This window comes from Nannospalax galili, unplaced genomic scaffold (assembly GCF_000622305.1).
Source record: "Nannospalax galili isolate Female #2095 unplaced genomic scaffold, S.galili_v1.0 scaffold17, whole genome shotgun sequence".
Classification (NCBI taxonomy): Eukaryota; Metazoa; Chordata; class Mammalia; order Rodentia; family Spalacidae; genus Nannospalax; species Nannospalax galili.
In genome coordinates, this window is record NW_008342276.1 from 285,283 (window position 1) to 305,451 (window position 20,169).

The following is a 20,169-nucleotide window of genomic DNA, read 5'->3' on the forward strand; positions in this document are numbered from 1 at the left end:
GTGCTTCGACTTCATTCACTACAACGTCACGAGCTGCTTGAACTCTACCTGCCATCCAATGCTAAGAAACGAAGACTTGCACTGTGAGAAAGAAACAAAACCCAAACAAAACAATACAAAGCAACTGCGAATTAATGTAAAAATGGAGTGCAAATGCGACTACAGAATGCAATGAATACATCAGCGCTGCAGATCACAGCGACAACGATCAAAACAGTTTCTGAAATGTTTCATCTGAAACATAGACAAAGCAATTAAAAGAGGATATATCTTTATCATCTTAAGCATAACAATGTGAGTTAAGAGCTTAAAAATTAAAAAAAAAAAGTACTTGGAATGAATAGTGCTACCCTTGTATCCTAAGTAGGCATAAAAATATTTGCATTTCCTTCTTGTTTCCATACCATTATATCGAGAACTTTCATTTGTTTCTTGTTACCGTTTACAACTTTAATGCACACACATACACACACACACACACACACACACACACACACACAGGTAGCTTGTCCTTACGCATCCACATGATAGAGATTTATCGAATGTCTTTGGATCTCTTCCATTCATCAATCATTTACTTCAGTGCTACTGCAATAGAAATAGTCGCTTCATTACCTTGTTTGCTACATTTGCAAATGTAAACAGCTAGGCAGAGCCAGAACTGACTCTAATGCATGATGGAATATCTTTGTTGCATACGTACACTGTAGAAAATAATTATTCAATATGTCAGGCACCATTATTTGAAATGTAATACATTAATATTTACTAGAAAAATAAGTTTTTTTCCTATTTGTTCTCCCAACTTCTTTAATGAAATAAGTTAATCTGACAGTGCATCCAGTAGCTTGTAATATCTTCTACATCTCCGTGGCAAAAAATAAACTACTGGTTGGGACAATATAATGCAAATTATTAAAGTCAGTCCTTGTACATACATCCTTGTAGCAAGCATTGAGGCTCGACTAACAGCACCTTTAACCAATTATTTAATGTTCAGTTATTTAGCCCTATTTCCCTGAGCAGTTATGCTGAGGAGCTTTCCCTTCATGGATAGTTTTTACAAAGCCTTAAGTATTAAAAGTACTATGAAGACACACTTCTAAGAATCCTATTTAATGCTACTTAACTAAACCTGTATAAATCTAATGAAGGGATTGATTGGTACATATACCAACTGTCAGTCTGTGGTAACGTAACCTTAGATGCTGCCTGACCACGAAGTTTGGAAATTATATTTAACCAAAAGAAAATAAATAAATACAGCAGGTTACCTTGTGAAGAAACATCATGTGCCCTAAATGAATTAAACCCATGGCCTGACATTTATATCCATCTATTTTTTTCCTTTTTGAAATGTGGGAGATTTCTTTAGTTACATTGTACCAAGTGAGATTAGTGACCAAGAGGAGACTTAAAAAATAAATCTGAACTGGTTCATCATAAACGAGAAACAATTATCTGGCTAAAATAAAATTATATAAGCATCGAGGACATTGTTTTTTAAAAATGGATATATTTGGGAAAAATTAATCTAAACTGCAAACAAAAGGATTACTGAGTATTGAAATATCTAAAGGACAAAAAATATCAAAGAGGGTGTGTATGTGTATGTACATGCAGGGCTGGCCAAAAATTATTGTGCCACCATCTGTCACGTTTCTTACTGCTCTCTTACCAAGCCTAACCACAGTTCACATTTCTAGGTCCAAATCTGAAACACGGTCAATAAAAGGGGACATATCTGAGAGGGTGTCATTACCTTTCATCACCCTAGAGGTTCAATTTCTTATCATTTGGCTGGGATTTTAAATTTAGCCAACCTTTTATGGGTTTTTTAATGAATGAGGCAATATCCAGCTTAATAGTTATTTTATATCATGATATGTAAACCCTTTGACACTGTAGACACTATTTGCTTTTTACAAACATCATAGTTCTAATTTGGTGGGCCTTTATATGGAATTTTCCCAGTACACATTGGCCAAGATAGTTTTGACTCACTAGGTTTAAAAAATGTAAGAAAAATTGTTCTCATCTCCCATTCTTTCTCACTGACCATATGTCTCACTTTTAAATCCTGGTAACCTACTCATTAACAGAAATAATTAAAAAAGAAGGGAATTTCATGTTGGATAAGGCAGGCTCTATGAAGTATTTTTTAATAGGTCTTCATAAGACATTACAAGCTATTGAATTCCCATCAAGAAAACCTATTTCTATTTAATTGTGCTAAGTGCTAAGGTTTTACTCTTTAGGTTTTCCATTTTTTTCTGCTTGTGCATTGTTCCTATGCAGGCCCCTCTGGATATGCGTTGTGAAGTCATATTTGTCCGTGCAAAGATGCTGGCATATGCTGCACTGGAAAGGTCCACTGTCACCATGGCAACTCATATGCAAAGCATACATCACTTCATCCAGAAAGACAATGCCACAGTGCACACATTTTGTTGAAAGTTCATCTTGAGTACTTCTGTCAACTTTCTCTGTTTTTACTACATTCAAGGGACCTTCATTTTTTACATTTGGTGGTGCCTTCGTTTTCTCCTTGGAGGCACCATTTGCAGTTGGCCCAGGTCTGGAATGCTTGATTGCCAAATCTAGAGGAATGTCATTGTCTGATCCAACAGCTGAAAAATGAGGAGGCAGATTGAAGGTGGGATAAGGCACATAGTTTTGGCAAGGATTTGGTAGGCCAGGCACATGACTCAAGTAGTGCGGATTCCCAGGAACGGAGAGCTTATATTTACTCCAGAACCGCAGCCAATCAGCTTCACTCTGGAAGTCATTATGTACAAAGGGAAGTCCAAAGAGTGGGTACTGGTACTTTTCAATAGGGCTGCCTGGTGGTGAATAATTGGGGTGTTTTGCAGGTCTCATGTACTTCTCTATGGGACTGCCTCTTTCAGCGCTTCCTTTCCCTTCAGATACGGATGAACTATTTCCTGGATCTCCAGTACTTTCCTGAGGACTCTTTATCTGAATGTGCAAAGGTTGCATCCTTTTGTGAATATCCAGAGTTTGGCTGACCAGGACTGGCTGCTGAGCAGAATGGCTTTTAGTCAATGAACCCTGGGCTTCGTATTTACTTAGGCTTGGAAGTGGAATTTCTCTCTGATGACTTTCGCTTAAGTGATCTTCTGACCGCCTCTCTAAAGGGCTTCCATTGACCTGCTCCTCACTGCTGCCCCTCTGTTGTTTGTTGAGCTGCTCAGCCTGAAGCGTCTCTGGGTTAAGACGCTTCCTTGTTCTTCTCCTAATAATCTGCTCACCGTTGTTTTGTTTAATGATGTTTAAAGGCCTGGGAGTCTGTAGAGAACACATATAATACATAAAAGGGAAACATTAAAAAATACATTAAATGCATTAAAAATTCCTCACAACTATAAACCATGCTTAAGTTCAAAGCAAGGGTAGGCTTTATGCTATAGATTTATTCAATCTCTTCTTTTTTTTTTTGCCCTGAGCAGGATCAGAGGAAGCAACCAAAGTGCATGGTTTTAGCCTAATTAAATCATGTCCATCTTGAAAGGGGGTAGGAGGGGTAGGGACAGAAAACTTTAATCTGCTTGAAAGCAGCTTTTCCAGACTCAATAGATTTGGGAAGTTGCATCATAAAAAAGAAAAAGTTGTGTGGGAAGTCACTTGAAGTAATGATTTTTCTAAAATATGCTCAGCTTTTGAATTGTGCACTAAAATGTCAACAAGTAACAGGGGAGGAAAGTACTGACAGAAGAGAAAAAAATTATGATCGCTGAAGCAAATTATGTTGTTCTCCTGGCTCAATCCTTTAACTTCCAATATGATGGTGTTTGGAACAGTCTCTTTAGGAAGAAATCAGGCATAAAGAAGGCCACACAGGTCTGACCCTAATCCAGTAACATTGTGACCTTATAAGTAAAGGAAAAGTGAGACTGCTCTCTCCAATACTAGAAGACCCAGCAAATAGGTGACCTTTTAAGTCCTCACCGGATCCAACTGTGCTAGCCCTTGGACTTCCAGCCTTCAGAACTGTGAGAAAATAATTTTTTCTTGCTTTAAGCCACCCAGTCAGTCCATGGTGTTTGTTAGAGCATCTTACACTGACTGATACATATTATCTTTCCAAAGAAATTCAAATGTGAATATAAAATACTCAGAGTCTATATAATCAAATGCAAATTGTTGTCAGAATTATAAGGAAGACTATCAGGTAATCAAAGACACACCACAGGGATGAATTTTGCCTCTCGGTTTTCTTTTTTTCCTTGAATGGACTCCATACATTCATTATGGAAGACTTTAGTTGCTAACAGGTAAAGCATTAGCTGTGTGTTGGAAATCTAAATTCATTTGTAACTTCAGTTCAAATACCTGATCTGTCATTGTACTTGACTTAAAATGAAGGCTGACTTTCATTTCCTTGAGCATTTTATTTAGCCTAGACACTACATGGTTGGTACTTATGGACATGTTTAACAAGTATTTATATTACATTACAAAATCTGTAGATAAGACTATAATAAAAACTTTGCGTGCAGAAGGACTTTAATTTTGATTTATAAAATGAGACGAGGACATTTAATAAATCAGCCATGTATATCTGTATATTAAATTTTGGAACAATGTTCCTATGGTTTGAATTTGCAAACAATTACTGATAATTTTTGCATATATGAATGTATATCTATAATCTGTGAATAATTCACATATATACATATATACTTCAATAAAATGGGGAATATTTTAAATATTAAAATACAAATAAGAATGTTTGGGGGAATAGTTCTGTTGTCCTATAATAGACTGAAGGGAAAAAAAACCACGTTGTTATTGGTGATTCAATTACTAGTTTCAGAATGAAACATTGATTAGGTGGGATACAGGCATTTATTCTGCTGAGAAAATTTAGGTTTATAAAGTCTTTCTATTAGTATCACAAAAATAAAGTTTTTAATTTTTACATTATGAAGAAGCCTGGAGTTTAACTCTTTTTCAAACTTTTATAACTTTTGGGGATGCTTGTGTATGAACATATTCTTTATGTATTTCAAATTTATGGTAAATAAAAAAGAAAACCTCAAAGGTAAAATCATCTCATCCCTGGAGAGATGAATATTGAAATATGTTTTAGAAAATAGTTTCTAGCACAGTAGTTAAATTATCATAATTTGGCTGAGCAGCAGTTTAATTAATTTTTGGCCTCTGATTGGCCATAGTTCAATTAAAATCACTAATTAATATTAACATTAAACGGAAGTTTGTTGCTGTGCTTAAAAAGTGAATGTTCAAAAAATGTAAAGTGGTAGTAGGGGGCTTTCTAATAGGTACATGCTAATAATGAACAGTTCTTACAGTATTCTCAATCAATACTGTTTTAGGAGTGTTTCCAGTGTCCATTTATGAAAATGTTGTCTCAAACTGTATTCCCTGTAGTGCTAATCCATTCACTGGCCTGTGCTAAGAGCTATGGTAAAATGCCAAATAAAATGAAAAAGGCACAAGGAAACAGATTTCTGTTCACTAAGTGGGACATTTCTGTTTGAAAATCAGCTCTTGTCAGCAGATAAACTCTGTAAACTATTAAAAAAAATAACTTCAGGGATTGAAAAAGTCATACTCAGGAGAATCTAGTTTACATTTTATTACAGAGTTCTAACTAAAATTGGGGCAAAATGAATTCAAATGACTTCTGTGAGCCTAAACCAGATGGAGAGTTCTGAACTCAGAGCACCTCTGCCCCATACCCTGTGCCAAGCGCCTGTTATTTAAGGTCTCACACACCTCCCTTCCACAGCCCCTGGAATCCTGTGGTATTCTCCAGTGCTAGTGCTTGCCCTTTCCCTTCCAAACAGCCAAGGTAGCACTTGTGAATTCCAAAGGGAAAACTGAAAAATAAGCATTCACTCTTGGGAGAGTCCTATTTCTTTTTTTTTTTTTAATTGAATTTTTGCGATTTTCATACCATATAGTTTGATGGTATTTAGATCAATTCCCCTGTCTGACCTTCCTCTCTTTGCTCTTGAAATTTTGGAAGTTTCTGTTTTCTACCTAAATTAATTCCAGCAAATTCAGATAACTATTAGTTCTACTATCTGTTCCCGAAGTTCCCAGAAATCAATCATTTTCCTGTTTTATAGCAAAAGGAGGAAGGCATTACTAATGATCTCAAATGTATCTCCCCATAACATCTAAGCCCCTTTCACTATAAATCGCATGTGTACTCGCAAGTGACTGTATTAAACAACCCCGTGGGGCAGGCAACATAATCTCGGACTTATCACATCACAGAACAGTCCTGCTCAGCTGTATAAGCTTCTCTGAACCAATGGGGTGAGTCCTTACCGAGTGAAGTTTCTGGTAGAGGCCACATGCATTGCATACATATCCGCCATTTGCATTCTTTCTCCAGAGAGAGGTCTTTGTGGTCAGGCAATTGGCACAAAAAACACCGGAGCCTCTTCGCCTCTGAAATGAGAGGGAAAAAAAAAAATTCAAGGTCAGAGGTGAGTCACATGATCAGTGGAGTTAGACCAAATCAACCCAGGAGTTTTGTCTTTAGACTTACAACAATGACAGTATAAAACCACACTGCCCATAATGAGGTCAGGTTCAATTGTGTTTAATAGGCACCACTGATTTTCATTATAATTAACTATACAGTGATGGATGAGGTGTGTGGAACACCAAAGGCTTTTCACAGAAACAGCTTTAACTTTTTGAACTTTGGGTTTTGTGCCTTTAATGATGGTTCCTAAATGCTGAACCCTAAAGCATACCTTTTAAAAGTGTCAAAACAGAAGTAAAAAAGACAGCACATGGCAATACGTTTAATGCACTTTGGAATATGCTACCTGAGCCTTCAAATATAGTCAAGCTTGGAAAAATGCAGCATGGAAACCATTTAACATTGGATCCGACTGATGCCTTTTTTATATGTCATTCCTATGACAAAAGTATTAAGAGAATAAAAGACGATCAATTCTCATGTTTCCATTGTAATTAGGAACTATGAAAGTGATTGCCCTCTATTACCTGAAGCTGGAAGGGCCTTTAGACACTTCTAGAACAGTGTTGCTATGAGAGCCCTTAGCAGGAGCCCCCTGAAGCTAGACTACACTGTTCCGTCGCTGGCTCTTCTATTTATTTTATTTGACTTCACTTTGGAAATCACAAGAGTGTACTGAATACTAAGTTGCTTTTAGAGGTCTGAATTCTGCACTCACCAGATTAAAAAATAAGAATATTAAAAGTAGGTAATTAGTATTGCTGGTTGAATTCTTGCTATTAAGTAATGAGTCTACTAAACTTCTCATTTAAACAAAACTTAGGCTGTGTATAGAAGCACAAATAGTAACAGGTAGGAAACAGAATACTCTTGCTGAAGAAAGAAAAAAAGAAAAAAATATCAGCCCGAATTGTGGCTCAACTCTCCTTTTGCTAGGGATCAAACCTTAAATGATAAAATATACATGTTAGATAAAGAGTGGAGAAAAGTCTTGTTGGAATCTAATTTTATTTTAAATTAAATATTACAAACACTATAAGTCAAAATTTCAGGGATTCATAAAATTTAGGCAATTTATTTAACTCGAGTCTATACCGTAGAGGAGTAGTATGCCTGCCAAGAAAATACAATGGTTATAATTGTACTCTGATACATTTCAAATGGAAAGCTTTCTGCAGACATAATTTTGGCTTCAAGACTGGAACACTTTCTTGGCATTGAAAGGGCATTTGATTCATCGGGTGTTTCACAATGTATCACTAAAAAGACCTGGTGAGCAGCCAGTTCCCTATAGGGTAATTTTTCCATCCAGATGCAAGTGCTATCAGAGGCCCTCGTCAGCTAAACTAATTATGATCTTGCAATTGCTGATGCCTGCTCACTCTAACATTCGACATCCTCCATTAATCATCAATACAAGGAAAATGAATGAAACGTAAAGAAATGCGGGCTGCTAAGCTGCACAGCTATAAAAATCCAAACTGAGAGCAATAACTTAACAAGATTGGGGGATGTTTTTAGTGAGCACAAAAGTCAGGCTAACAATTGCCCTTTTAAACCAAGAACACGATTTCATTAGTGTGGCATGCCGTGCCACTTGAAGTGATGTAATAAAAGCTAGATTTTCACAAAGATAATTTCCAGCTCCCCTTTTCCTGCCTCCCCAACCCTAGTCAAAGAGGAATGCAATGAGCATTTCCAAATCTCCACAACAGCAACATCAAACAGTGGTGTCAGAGGTCTGTGGGTCCCAACTGGGATCTGCTGCTGAGGGCGCACTGTTGCCTCCCAGAAACCAATGAGCTATTCAAAGCTGTGTTTATCAAACAATCCCAGCCCCCTTCATCCGAGGTAACCTGGAAAGCCTTGGTTAGGTTATAACTGTCAAACTAGCTGGGGTCATCCTGTCATTTTTCTAGATCTAAATAAGTCAATAGTAAATCAACTCCAATGTGAGGCACATACAGGCAGTATCAGTGTTCATGCCAAAAGTAACCCATATATATAGTTGAGGCTGCTCAAGTTTGAATGTGTAACCATTCACTCCAGACTGCTTTCCTTTACTTATGCCCTGAGTGCCTGACACAGCACTCCAAAGTGGGCATAATCCTGATTTCAGTGAGTATTCCAATTCTTGCACAATTTGATATCTAATTCTCTTGCAAAGAAAATGTCCTTCATTAGTTAGGGGGAATATTCTGAAATTATAGCACTGGTTTCACAGGCATATCTTGCACTAAGCAATCATGTGTACTCCAGTAGAGAATACTGTATTTTAGGACACACCATCTCTTATTCTAAATATATCAGGCGTACTTTGTATTCTCTTGAAGTCAAGATGCTTTAGGGGCTAAGAAACAGACCGAGGAGTCAGACCATAGTACTCCAAATGTTATCGGCCATTTACTATGAACAACACTGGGAAAACTCCCATAACCTCTCAGTACTGTTGCCTTTTCTGTCTTTACAGTATTAGCTGTTGAAAATACTGGTGTATTAATATATACTATTAAAGTAATGGCAGAAATGTGATAGCTTGATTGGTAAATGCTCAGTGAGTTTAGCTATTGTGACTTCTTTTATATGGAAAAAATGTTTAATCTCATTTTTGTCTCCTTAAATGTCACTATTGAACATTTGAGACATGCTTAAATCATACAGTTGTGTACTATCAACTGTATTTCATTTGTATCTTTCTTATCAAATTTGAGAATGGAAAGTTGAGTCAGAGTGAAATATTGAGGTGTTCACACCTCCAATTCAATAGGAGCCTGCTCTCATGGGAGTGGAGAGTGGGAGGTAGGTGAGAAGTATTACACACATGAAACGGTAACTCCCAGCACTTTTATAAGTGTTGTAAAACTATATTTGGGGACACTAACATTTCTGGAAGCAGTAGGCATGGTGTGAGAATTGTCATTGTCCCTAGGGTGGTGACCTGAGATCCACATCTCTCTTAAGCACAGACAAGAACGCTGGCTGGACACCGGGAGGCATTTCTCTGAAGCTGTGTACACCCTGAACGGAGTCAGGAGAGAAAACCAGCCTGCTACCTAAGGAAGGCAAAACAGAGACCCCTGCCCCACTTTAAAAACAAGCATTGCCCTAACTTAAAAAAAAAGAAAACCTCTAAAGACTTCATTTCAATCATAGGTGATTCTGTGTGCAGTTTCTTAGATATTTTGTTTCTCTTTTTTTTTTTATCTTTTATAATGACTGTGTTAAGACTAAAAACCATGGGGCTGGAAAGATGTCTCAGTGGTTAAGAACACTGGTTGTTCCTGCAGAAGACCTAGGTTCGAATTCCAGCATCCACATGGCAGCTGACAACTGTCTGTAACTCCAGTCCCAGGGGATCTGACAGCCTCTTCTGACCTCCTCGGGCATTGCAAGACAGGGGTGCACTTAACTAGATGCAGGAAATACACGGATATACACACACACACGCACACACACACACACACACACACACACACACACAGAATAAAAGCCACGTATTTCAATAGCCATTGAATATTTAAATGGTAGACACCAAGAACAGTGTGCTCTCTCTCTCCTCACTCTCTCTCTCTCTTTTTCTCTCTCTCTCTCATGGGCAAATATCAACAATGCTGAAAATAACCTTGTTTGCTGTTATTTTCATCATTAATATTCACTTTTATTCTTGAAAATAAAATTTTAATCATTTAAATGTGTTCCATTCAGATTAAGAAACTTAAAATGGAGATAAGGTGGAGATAGTTAATGATGATGCAGAAAATAAATCAAGAAAAGTCAATGTCTACTCCTGCTTCCACTCTTATTTTTGAGAAGTACTGATGTAAGGTTCTTGGTCTATTCTGGGGTTACTAGGTCAGGTAAAGACAAAGCCCCTACTCTCCATTATGACAGATGTACATTACTGATGGCTCTGAATATGCATGTGTATCTTTAAACTGCCAGTTTCACCATTTCCTACATGCGGTTCTTAAGAGAAAGTAATAACATGTACTGCTGTGACCCTGTGCTGCAGAGTAGAGAATCACAGGTCTGGGATAGGAACAGTAGAGGGAGAGGAAATGAGAGGGGTAAGAAGCTGGTGGGTCACACCAACTGGCATTCCCGAGGGATGTACTTAGCACCCATCTTTTCTCTCTGAAGGAAGGAAAGCTGACTACTTACATATCTTGAGACAACACAGATGTATTCTCGGCCCTGAGATTCTCTAAGCACATTTTCTGTTTCCACGTGGGTTTGTCTAGTGGTTGCTACAGTGATGGAAGATTGTCCCCCAATTCCAAACATCCATAAAAGTCAGTTCAGCCATAAATTTATAGTCAAAAGTTTCTATAACCAGCAAATTTAAGGAATAAAATATCTTCAGTATTTAGGTTTGCAGCAAATCACTGTAGGAATGAGTGACATTAAAGTTTTTCAAAATATCTGATAAATTCTGCTTCGGTGTGCTTAATTCCCCAGTTAGCTATATATCCTTCTCTGCTCATATTTGATTTGATACAGATACTGGTAAATCCAGATATAACTGATTTAGCTGTTTTTATTACTTATTTTGTTCTACTACTTGAGGATCAGGCAAAATAAAAATTTTAGGGTTTTCATGTTCCATTACTAGGAAGAAATGATTTCATTTGATTAATAAAAAGAAAATTTGATTGAATTATTTATTCAAGTGGCTTAACATTCAGAGACACAAGTATTCACTCTAAGATATTAAAAGTCTCCATTGGTGAAGGAATGTGTGCATAAATGATCTTTTATAATAGTTTTCTATGAATAAGAACCATTCTGAGACCATGTAATCACATAACAAGGTTTGATAGGGAGAGTATTTGCTCACATTTCTTATGGTTTTATATCTTAGCCATTTTAAATTAAATCAATCTGAAATATGATATACGTGCTGTTAGTCTGGATGTACCTCAAAAATTTTTAACTCTTTAAATATTTTCTGTGTTTATTTGATTATATTAAGAATTCTTTGCAAATTTCATTTTAGGGAAATGTACAGATGGCCATGATAGAACCTTCTGGTACAATTTTGCAGTAATAAAATTTCAGTGGTAAGTTTAATTCAATTCAGTTCTGGGAAAATTTATTGACTGTCCAGCCTGTGCCTGACACTGTGCTCCAAGCTGGGGTCACAGCAATGCAGTTCCCCATTGTCTGCCATCTCAAAGACTTTTCAGGGGAATCTGCTAAGAATACAGAGCTGAGGTGCAGAGGTTTTTATGCATAGTGACAGTAAACTAAATGGAAACTTTTTTGAAGCATTTCCGTATAAAGTCATCTCTTTTAAGGGCTAAAAGTTTTCTAATGGTCAGAGGAGTCACACTTGGTGTGTCTTTATAAAACTGTGTAATGGTCTTGTACTTCTAAAACAAGTTAACATTTGTTTATTGCTCATTGATATCCTATCAATGACTAGTAATAATATCTTATCAGTAACTCTCAAGGAATAGACTAAATATGATTTAAACTGTGCCTATCTGATTCACGGTACACATTTAATAATTGTTGAATAAAGAATTAATAATATTTTAGGCTTGATCATGCTCATTCACCACCACAAGCCATATTTGCTCTCCATTTCTCCAAAATAGAATTGAGGCTACTGATTGCACACCTCCCGAAGAATATTCAGAATACAGAGAATGCTGTGGCTAAGACAAAGGAAAACTACAGGATGGCTTGCAATGACCGGTTTTAGATTAACAGCCAGTGTTGTACCAGAAGCACAAGCTGGCCTAGAGCACAGAAATGGTGAGGCAAGAGTTCTTCCAACAGAAAGCAGCTATTACTGATACCTTGAAAATTACGAAGAATCAGTCGAAATGGGCTGTACCGCATGTCTACACCTGCTTGAAAACAGCCTTCTCTGCCCTCAGATTTCTTGCCAGAAAACCAAAGGGACTCTATAAAGTTCAGCCAAGCACCCATTCTCTAATCACCTATTTCAGAGCTTGGAAAGAAAACCTGCTTACCCCACTTATTTAAGTCACTTCCTCAGCACATCAGTAATGATAAATGGAGACCAGAGTAAACCATTGGCATCCCTGAAGCAATTGCACAACACCTGCTCCAGGACATGCAGTGATGTACCCTCCAGTCATCACACGTTAGGTCCAGGTATAATGTGTCTAAGACTTATCCCATGGTACCTCACTACAGTGGACCAGGCAACACTAGGGTATTAAACACATTAGTTCCACCTCTTCGAAGATGTAAGTGGTAATTCCTGTGATACAGGGCAGAAAATAAAAATCCCCCATTGTATATCTCACACAGACTATTCATACAGTCTTCAAATATGAATATTTTAGAAATCTATCACACAGATATAAAACCTACTTCACAGGTGTGAGGATACCATTTCCCTTCTTTGACTTACCCTAGACTTGGCAAGTGAGCTTACCAACTATCTAATGGTACATACAAAATATGCCATAGAATCAGGGCTGGAAAAGACCAGATCTTTAGGCTTCTGGTCCATGCTGTTTCTGTAATAACACTCTGCCTTTACAGAAAGTATGCATTTGGACAGCAAAAAATATGGTGGAAAATTTACATTCGTGCTGTCTTTTCTCATTGCACATGAAAATCATCATTAAAAGATCTACTAAAGTTTCTCATGGCTTCTATTTCTGCCACCATGTATCTGTTTTCACCTTTCCTTCAACTATAATTGCTGGAAAGTTGTTCTACAGGGAAGATTTCATCTATCCAGGTGCCAAAATCTGACACTGGAAGGAAAAAATAATAGAGAGGCTTTGGGGAAGCCCTCTTAAACAATTTTAGCACCTTCTAATCAAACTGCAGCCTGAGAATAATATATGCATTGATTTTTTAAAATGTATGTCATGTATTTCTTTTATAAAATATAACTTAATGGATAAATTTATCACGAGAATAATTCACAATACAAAATCTCATTGACAAGAGTCCTGTTCAGGATAAGTTTATAGTTCACAGTTGTCAGTTTCTAAACATTGAGCTAGAAAAACAAACAGGGGTCTAAAATGTGGTAGAACAATCTTTATAGTGATGACAATGATTTTGAAAAAAATATCAACAACTTTTATGGATTAGTTAACCAGATGGTAATAACTGGCCCAGGAAGTACTACTCTCCTCAAGATAGCTATTTATGTAGAAATGTTCTTCAATGGCTTCAAACATTATTGGGAACCATAAATTCTTTAGCAAAATGTACTATGATTTCCTCACAAAGAAATAAACATGCAAAATGCTTTTAAAATACGAGAATGTTCAAAAGAATGACCCTCACAGATGCATTCAGTGAGTGCACATATACCCAAGTACACTGGATCCCAGGGGGTAATAATTCTCACATAATTATTCCAGTTGTGTTTTAATATGAATAGGTAGATATTATTAGCCTCCATTTAATGATAAAGTAAAAGACTAAGAGTAGTTCTTTGACTTACCTCACACCAAAAAAGAAAAATAATTATCGGTTGTGAGGCAGGGAGGATGGCACAGGTGGTAAAGTGCTTGCCGTGCAAGCATTAGGACCTGAGTTCAGATCTTCATCACCCATCAAAGAGCCTAGTACAGTGGTACACACGGAAAGTCACAGCACTGGGAAAGCAAATAAAGGTGGATCTGTGGCATTCCCTGACCAGTCGGCTGAGCTTCAGGAACAGTGAAAAACCCATTCCAACAAGTCGGGCAGTTAGGTGCTGAAGAATACAGCCAATATCTACTGATGGTCTCCACACGTGCATGTGCACCTGAACATACAAGTCTACACCCATGTGAACACATACAACCACATATACACACTATCCACACACAGTACATTAACACATCTTAGTCTTTAAAGTCTAGGCAAAAGGAAATCAGTTTGCACAGAATATATTTTAATTAATTATTAGATACAGGCTCTTTTGACTACTTTTAATCATCATTTTACATCCAATATGTGCAAGATAATATACTATAAGATTCATCCCAGTATCTGACAGCTTCAAAATTATCCTAAGAAGCACATATTATTATTCTTCCACTCACTTTAAAGATAAGAAAATCAAGGCTTAAAATATTTTCCAATTTTTAATGAATATAAATAGGTTACAAACTCAAATCCCCATCACCTCAGAACCATGGGTTTCTAATAAGTTTTTGGTTTTCTTACTATGGTAGAGACTGGGGAATTTCTGTCAAAAATATTTCACCAGAGCCTGCCTTTGAAGAACTCTTATCTCTTCCTCTTCCATTCACCCTATAACAGCTGATTGACATTGTGCAACTTTGAAGGTAACAGAAAGAAATGACTCTTCCTTGATCAGGTACGCCAAAGAACTGCTCTGAGGAGGACAGCTGTGGTCATTCCTAGAGGAACAGAGCATGTCACTGATAGTGGGTAGGGATGGAAACGGTGGGTGGGTGCAATTCATGTGCTTTGATCCTGCTGTATCATATATATGTGTGAACTGAGCCTCTGCTTGCCAGTAGAAGTTGGTGTCATCAATGACAGGCCCCCATAATGCCTGCTGCATGGAGGAATGCTGAAAAGTAGGGTTTTCTGCTTCTGTTCATGACTTGGCTGGAGATGGGGTAGGAAAAATGATACCTGGGTTTTGATGTGTTATATAAACAAATGTATTCAGGTACCAATTTACTAGACTTACTTTACATATTGGTATATTTCCAGGCAAAAATGTTTTGCAATGTTGGGTATCATTAGTATACAAGATAAATTGCTGCTAATTTAGAAAGGTAGATTTTATATTTACTAAATTTCTCATGACTCGGATGATATTGTGAAAATATATTTTTCCTATTACTCCATCTATTATGGTGTACACACGTTTATATACTCTCTACTTATAGAGTTTCCATTTATAGATTTCATGAGTCAGTTTCCATTTCATTAAAGCCAAAGAATTGTTAACTCTAAACACTACAGAGTCTGAAGTCTAGCACATGATAGTCCAAAAAAGACATTGAAACAGAGCATTAATGTTCTTAGCAAAAAGATGGAAACTACTGCATTGCTATTTAAGTAACACCAACACACATACATGCACACACACAAATTAAGAAGATATAGATATTAAATATACAGGATTCAGAACAATTAACAGTGATATTTAAAGACATAAATGTGTCGATGAGAAGAGGCTGGTACCAAATGAACAATTTGGACTAAATATGTAAGAAACTATGCTGAGAGTATGTCCTAATCCTTTTCATTCTCTACAGTTTTAAAAACACAAGTGTGTATATGTGTGCATGTACAACTAGGAAAAGTGATGCTGAATTTCAATCAGTTTGTGAGTCTTTATTTTAAAATGTTATCACATTTTAATTCAATTTTCTGTTTTCTAAGAACACATGAGATGGCAGGTAGAGACTCTTCTAATGGCTGAAGTGTCTAATAAGCGATATCATTTTTCAGTTTGAAGCTGTGTTTAGTAAGAGCTCTGTGACTGCTATAGGCAAAGCAGGTCACAAGCAGATCACTTCATTACTAAAGTAATGTGCAGACAGAGACGTTAAAGCTGAGTTTTAAAAGCACGATTTTTTAAAAAGACTACTTGGAATTTCCTTAACAATAATGATGTAATTTTGTAAAAATTGAAATCTTTCATGGGAAAACTGCTTCTTCAATAACTCACCCAGTAAATTACACAGGAAAGTCCTGTAATAGATGGACCCCCCCCATCAAATAGCTCACGTACACGACTTCCTTTTCAATTACCAACTTGTCTGCAGTGCCATCTGTAAAAACGAACACATACCTTACGCTGCCTGTTTCTGCTTTTGCACATCCATTAGTGCAACCGGCTGCAGCTGCTCAAGAAGAAAGCAGTGATTGTCTTTGTTCTGCTGTGATATGTACATACGCGCGCGCGCACACACACACACACACACACACACACACACACACACACACACGCATGCACGCACACACGTTCCTCCTTCAGTACCACCATGTTAGCTCAAGGCTGCACAGTCCTGGTAGGGGAGCTGCTCTCACTCCATAGCCCCATTTGCACCAGTCCCTCTCTGTGATCTGGAGTTTGTTAATCACACTATATTGCACACCACAGCAAAAACTACCTCATCGCACTGAGTACTCTCAAGACTTCCTCTTAGTCGTGAGTACCAAGAGGAACAGTTGAAATCCTCTCTCACTTTGACATTTTGTATATCAAGCAGAATATCAGAAAACCAGCCCCGACAACTGCAGCACTAGTGCAGACACAAAACTCCTGCTGAGTGAGGTTTTATTTCTTGAGAGGGGCCCTGAAAATTCAGCAACGACATTTGAAAACTTTATTTCCTCAACCTCATGTTTATAGTCTCTTGCTGTTAGCATTACTGTTCCTGCATGGACATTATTAAACTGTCCATAGTCTTTAGTGAATACGTAAATAAGTATAGGAAGGAATTTCCCACAATTTTTTTAACGTTCCCACAAGAAACATGTCTCTCTTTTGTGAAAAAAAAAAACAAAACAAAAAAACAAAACTTCAAGTTCTGAAAAGAACAATATAGAACAATATTTGGATAAAAGATTCATAGAGAAGCTGAAATTAAAAAGTTAAAAATTTTAAAGTAACAAATAGCTTACTTCAGATTTATCCTGAAGTATTCTATATTTACTCCAATTATATCAAAGTTACTAATCATGAATTTTTTTGTTTTGTTTTGTTTGTTTTTTTCTATTTTTGGTTGGGGTATTAGCTTAGCTTTTGGAAGGTCAGCATGATGATTTAGCCCAGTTTTTCATATATTATACTGTCTTAAATTACCAAAGAGCTCCACCTTCATAACATTTAGAAATGGATGACACAGTACAGGGTTGTAATTATTTGCGTCTGCAAGTCACATTGAGAGAACTGGGTGATTGTGAAGGTGGGATCTATTTTCTTTCAGCTTTTTTATTTATTGTTGAAGCATTACATTTGATAAACATAATAAACATGTTCAGTTATTGACAACTTGGTTGAACTCTATCAGGAGAGAAGGTGCTACTTTTAACCATCTTTCCTTTAAAGCATATGTACATATATGTGTGCTCACATGCAAGCAGGTCGCAAATGAAAGGTGATATTTTAATTGCAGCTTTTGTGAAATATAAATTATCATCCTTATTACAGAAAGCCAAAGTCAGATTTAAAAACAGTTTCACTTTGGCTAAATTCAACCAAGAATTCTGCACCCTATTCAGTCTATCTATTCTTTGAGAATAGAAATAGGCCTTAATTGCTTAAGCTTCTGAACAATTTACCAAACTTATAGAAATTTTAAAATTGGTATATGCATGTATGTATGTATGCATACAGCTACACAGATCTGCATACACATACAGTCAAGCACACATGAAGCCACTGAAACATTTTCAGCACTATCCTGTGGTAAAATGGCATAGGTTGTTTTTATTTTTACTAAAGCAATATTATATTTGTAAGTGAGATTGACTGATGGATGATGGCTTTAAGAAATTTCTCAAGTTTCTTAAAGAGTTATGAATAAATATGTCTACCTATGAACACTAAAATAATTAATGATATAACTTAAAATTCTATGCAAACACTTGTAGAAGAAATGATAGGGCACTGAAGTATGTTTATTTTATGCCAGCCTAATGAAGATTTACTTTAGAAGGTAGGAAGTAAGACATGCTGTCTTATGACTCATTTTTATTACCAATTTATTTTTATTACTATATTATAGAGATCTCTAAATTCACATACATGCCCAAATAGCATAATTATGTATGAGAGATTAATGAATACAATGCTTCACATGTATCAATGAACACTAAATTTCCTTCTCTGTTCATTTCAGGAGATAGCAACTATTTCAACATGCTTATTCACATATGATAGCTTACAAGGGGTAATAAATTTATTCATATTTATTTTCAGAACAGGAAAATGTATGTGAATGAGGACCAGAAGAGCCCCTTAAGGAAATGACGACTTCTAAAAGGTGCACCATATCAGTTACACAGCTAAAAATATGAGCACTTTTTCTTTTTCTCTGCTGCAGTCTCTCTTTTTTTCCAAAAGTTCTTAAGTATCTGAGCACATGAATCTAATTTTTTGGTAATATATTCACTGTCATGAGAATCCTAAGACCACCAAAGATACATATTTCTCACCACAAAATTAAGTGGAAATTTGGGAAATGAATCAATGTCTTTTGGAATTTTCTAAAATGTAATGTTTCATTGACTGTATCACCTTAGTACTCATATCTCATTGTAGAGACTTTCTTTCGTATGACGAACCACTGAGATCCTACACAGAACATGTAGCAATGGATACTTCATTCCCAGAACATATAGAAAGTTGTTTATCTTATATTTATGTAGATTCAGATGTAGAAAGCTTTGCAGAAGAATTAATTTTGATGTTAGTTACAAATTTATATTGATTTGTAATTTGATGGATAGTCTCACTTAAATACATATGCAGTTATAATGCATATATATTACATTTCTTTTTAAAATGTGGCTTGAAGGCCTTCCATTTTAATATATGTAAAGCACCAAAGGTTAATGAACTTACATTTTAATGTATCAATTAAATAAACAGAGTTAGGCTTCTTTCCAAATTAAGGAGGTTTCATATGACAGAAGACACAATATCTCTTTGATGATAAAAAGGATGCAAAGAAAGTAGTGGTATAATGTGTGAGTCAATAACTCATAAGACATTAACAGACATTTCATGAACAATTAATTTATATGTAAGATACTCCATGTTCCAAACAGTTGTACCATTTACTGATGGCAAAGTGGCTACATGTGAATTAAGTCATCCTTCTACCCAACAGCTAAGATTTTTCTCTAATTAGGAAACACATGTATATGCATATACATAAGTATACAACAGAAATTTTACTTATTGAGTATAAAATATATTTAATGTACTCATAAATATTTCTTTAGCAGCATAAAAATGTAAATGACTATCTTCCTTTAAATCCATCCCAAAGAAGGAAGAAATTTAAAATTAATCAGTAAAAACTGCTTGATATTAGGCTAACATTTGAAGTAATTTACATTTTTTTAAAAAAAGTATTCCTCAAACATAAAAGTCCAAACTTATAAAGAATAAAATCATCATTAGCAAAGGTTTAGCTAATTAGTTAATCTAATGGAGGGCTCTTATATGCGCAAGTTTATAAATTTCAGAAAATGGCTAAATTGTTCCACTTATATCATTAACTTGACCCCTTCCAGGATTTTGCCTTCCCAAGAGATTTTTTTTATAACTTATGACATTGTGAGCAGCTGTGCTATTCTTTCTTGAACTTGACATTTTTGAATGGATGGAAATAAGACAGGATTTACTAAAGCATGTATATGGATTGCTAATAGCAGAGGGAGCATCCGAAATGGAAACATAACTTGAGCTCCATTCTGGACAAGCCATTTTAAAATCTAGTGAAGACACTCATGTATTATAAACATTTTAATCAGTTAAAGAAATTATTTAGGAAGAATGTGAAACTATCACCACAAATTGAGTTTATTATAAAAAAAGAAATTTGATTATTGAAATGAAAAGTCATACATCTGGAATGTGCTGATCCTCAACGTTCCCCAAACCAGATAGATGTCACTGTATGCCCCACCAGACAATTAGGAGTAAGGGAGAAGATTTCTGAACAGTTCTCTAAGTTTCTTACAGGACACTACTT

At 36.1% G+C, this 20,169-nt stretch overlaps 1 protein-coding gene across 8 annotated transcripts in view; it reads right to left on the reverse strand.

The window, feature by feature from the left end:
* Positions 1-792: 792 nt before the first annotated feature.
* Positions 793-20,169, reverse strand: part of Trps1 (transcriptional repressor GATA binding 1) — a 248,156-nt gene continuing 228,779 nt past the window's right edge. For 7 of the 8 annotated variants that reach the window (XM_029565853.1, XM_029565855.1, XM_017799352.2 and 4 more), the window contains 2 exons: positions 6,325-6,447; positions 1,364-3,309 (listed from right to left, as the gene is read on the reverse strand). In XM_029565853.1, the coding sequence (XP_029421713.1) occupies positions 2,248-3,309; positions 6,325-6,447 (1,185 nt within the window). In that variant the 3' untranslated portion in view covers positions 1,364-2,247. Of the gene's footprint in view, positions 3,310-6,324; positions 6,448-20,169 lie in introns of all 8 variants that reach the window. The other variant, XM_008837958.3, reaches the window with a different exon arrangement.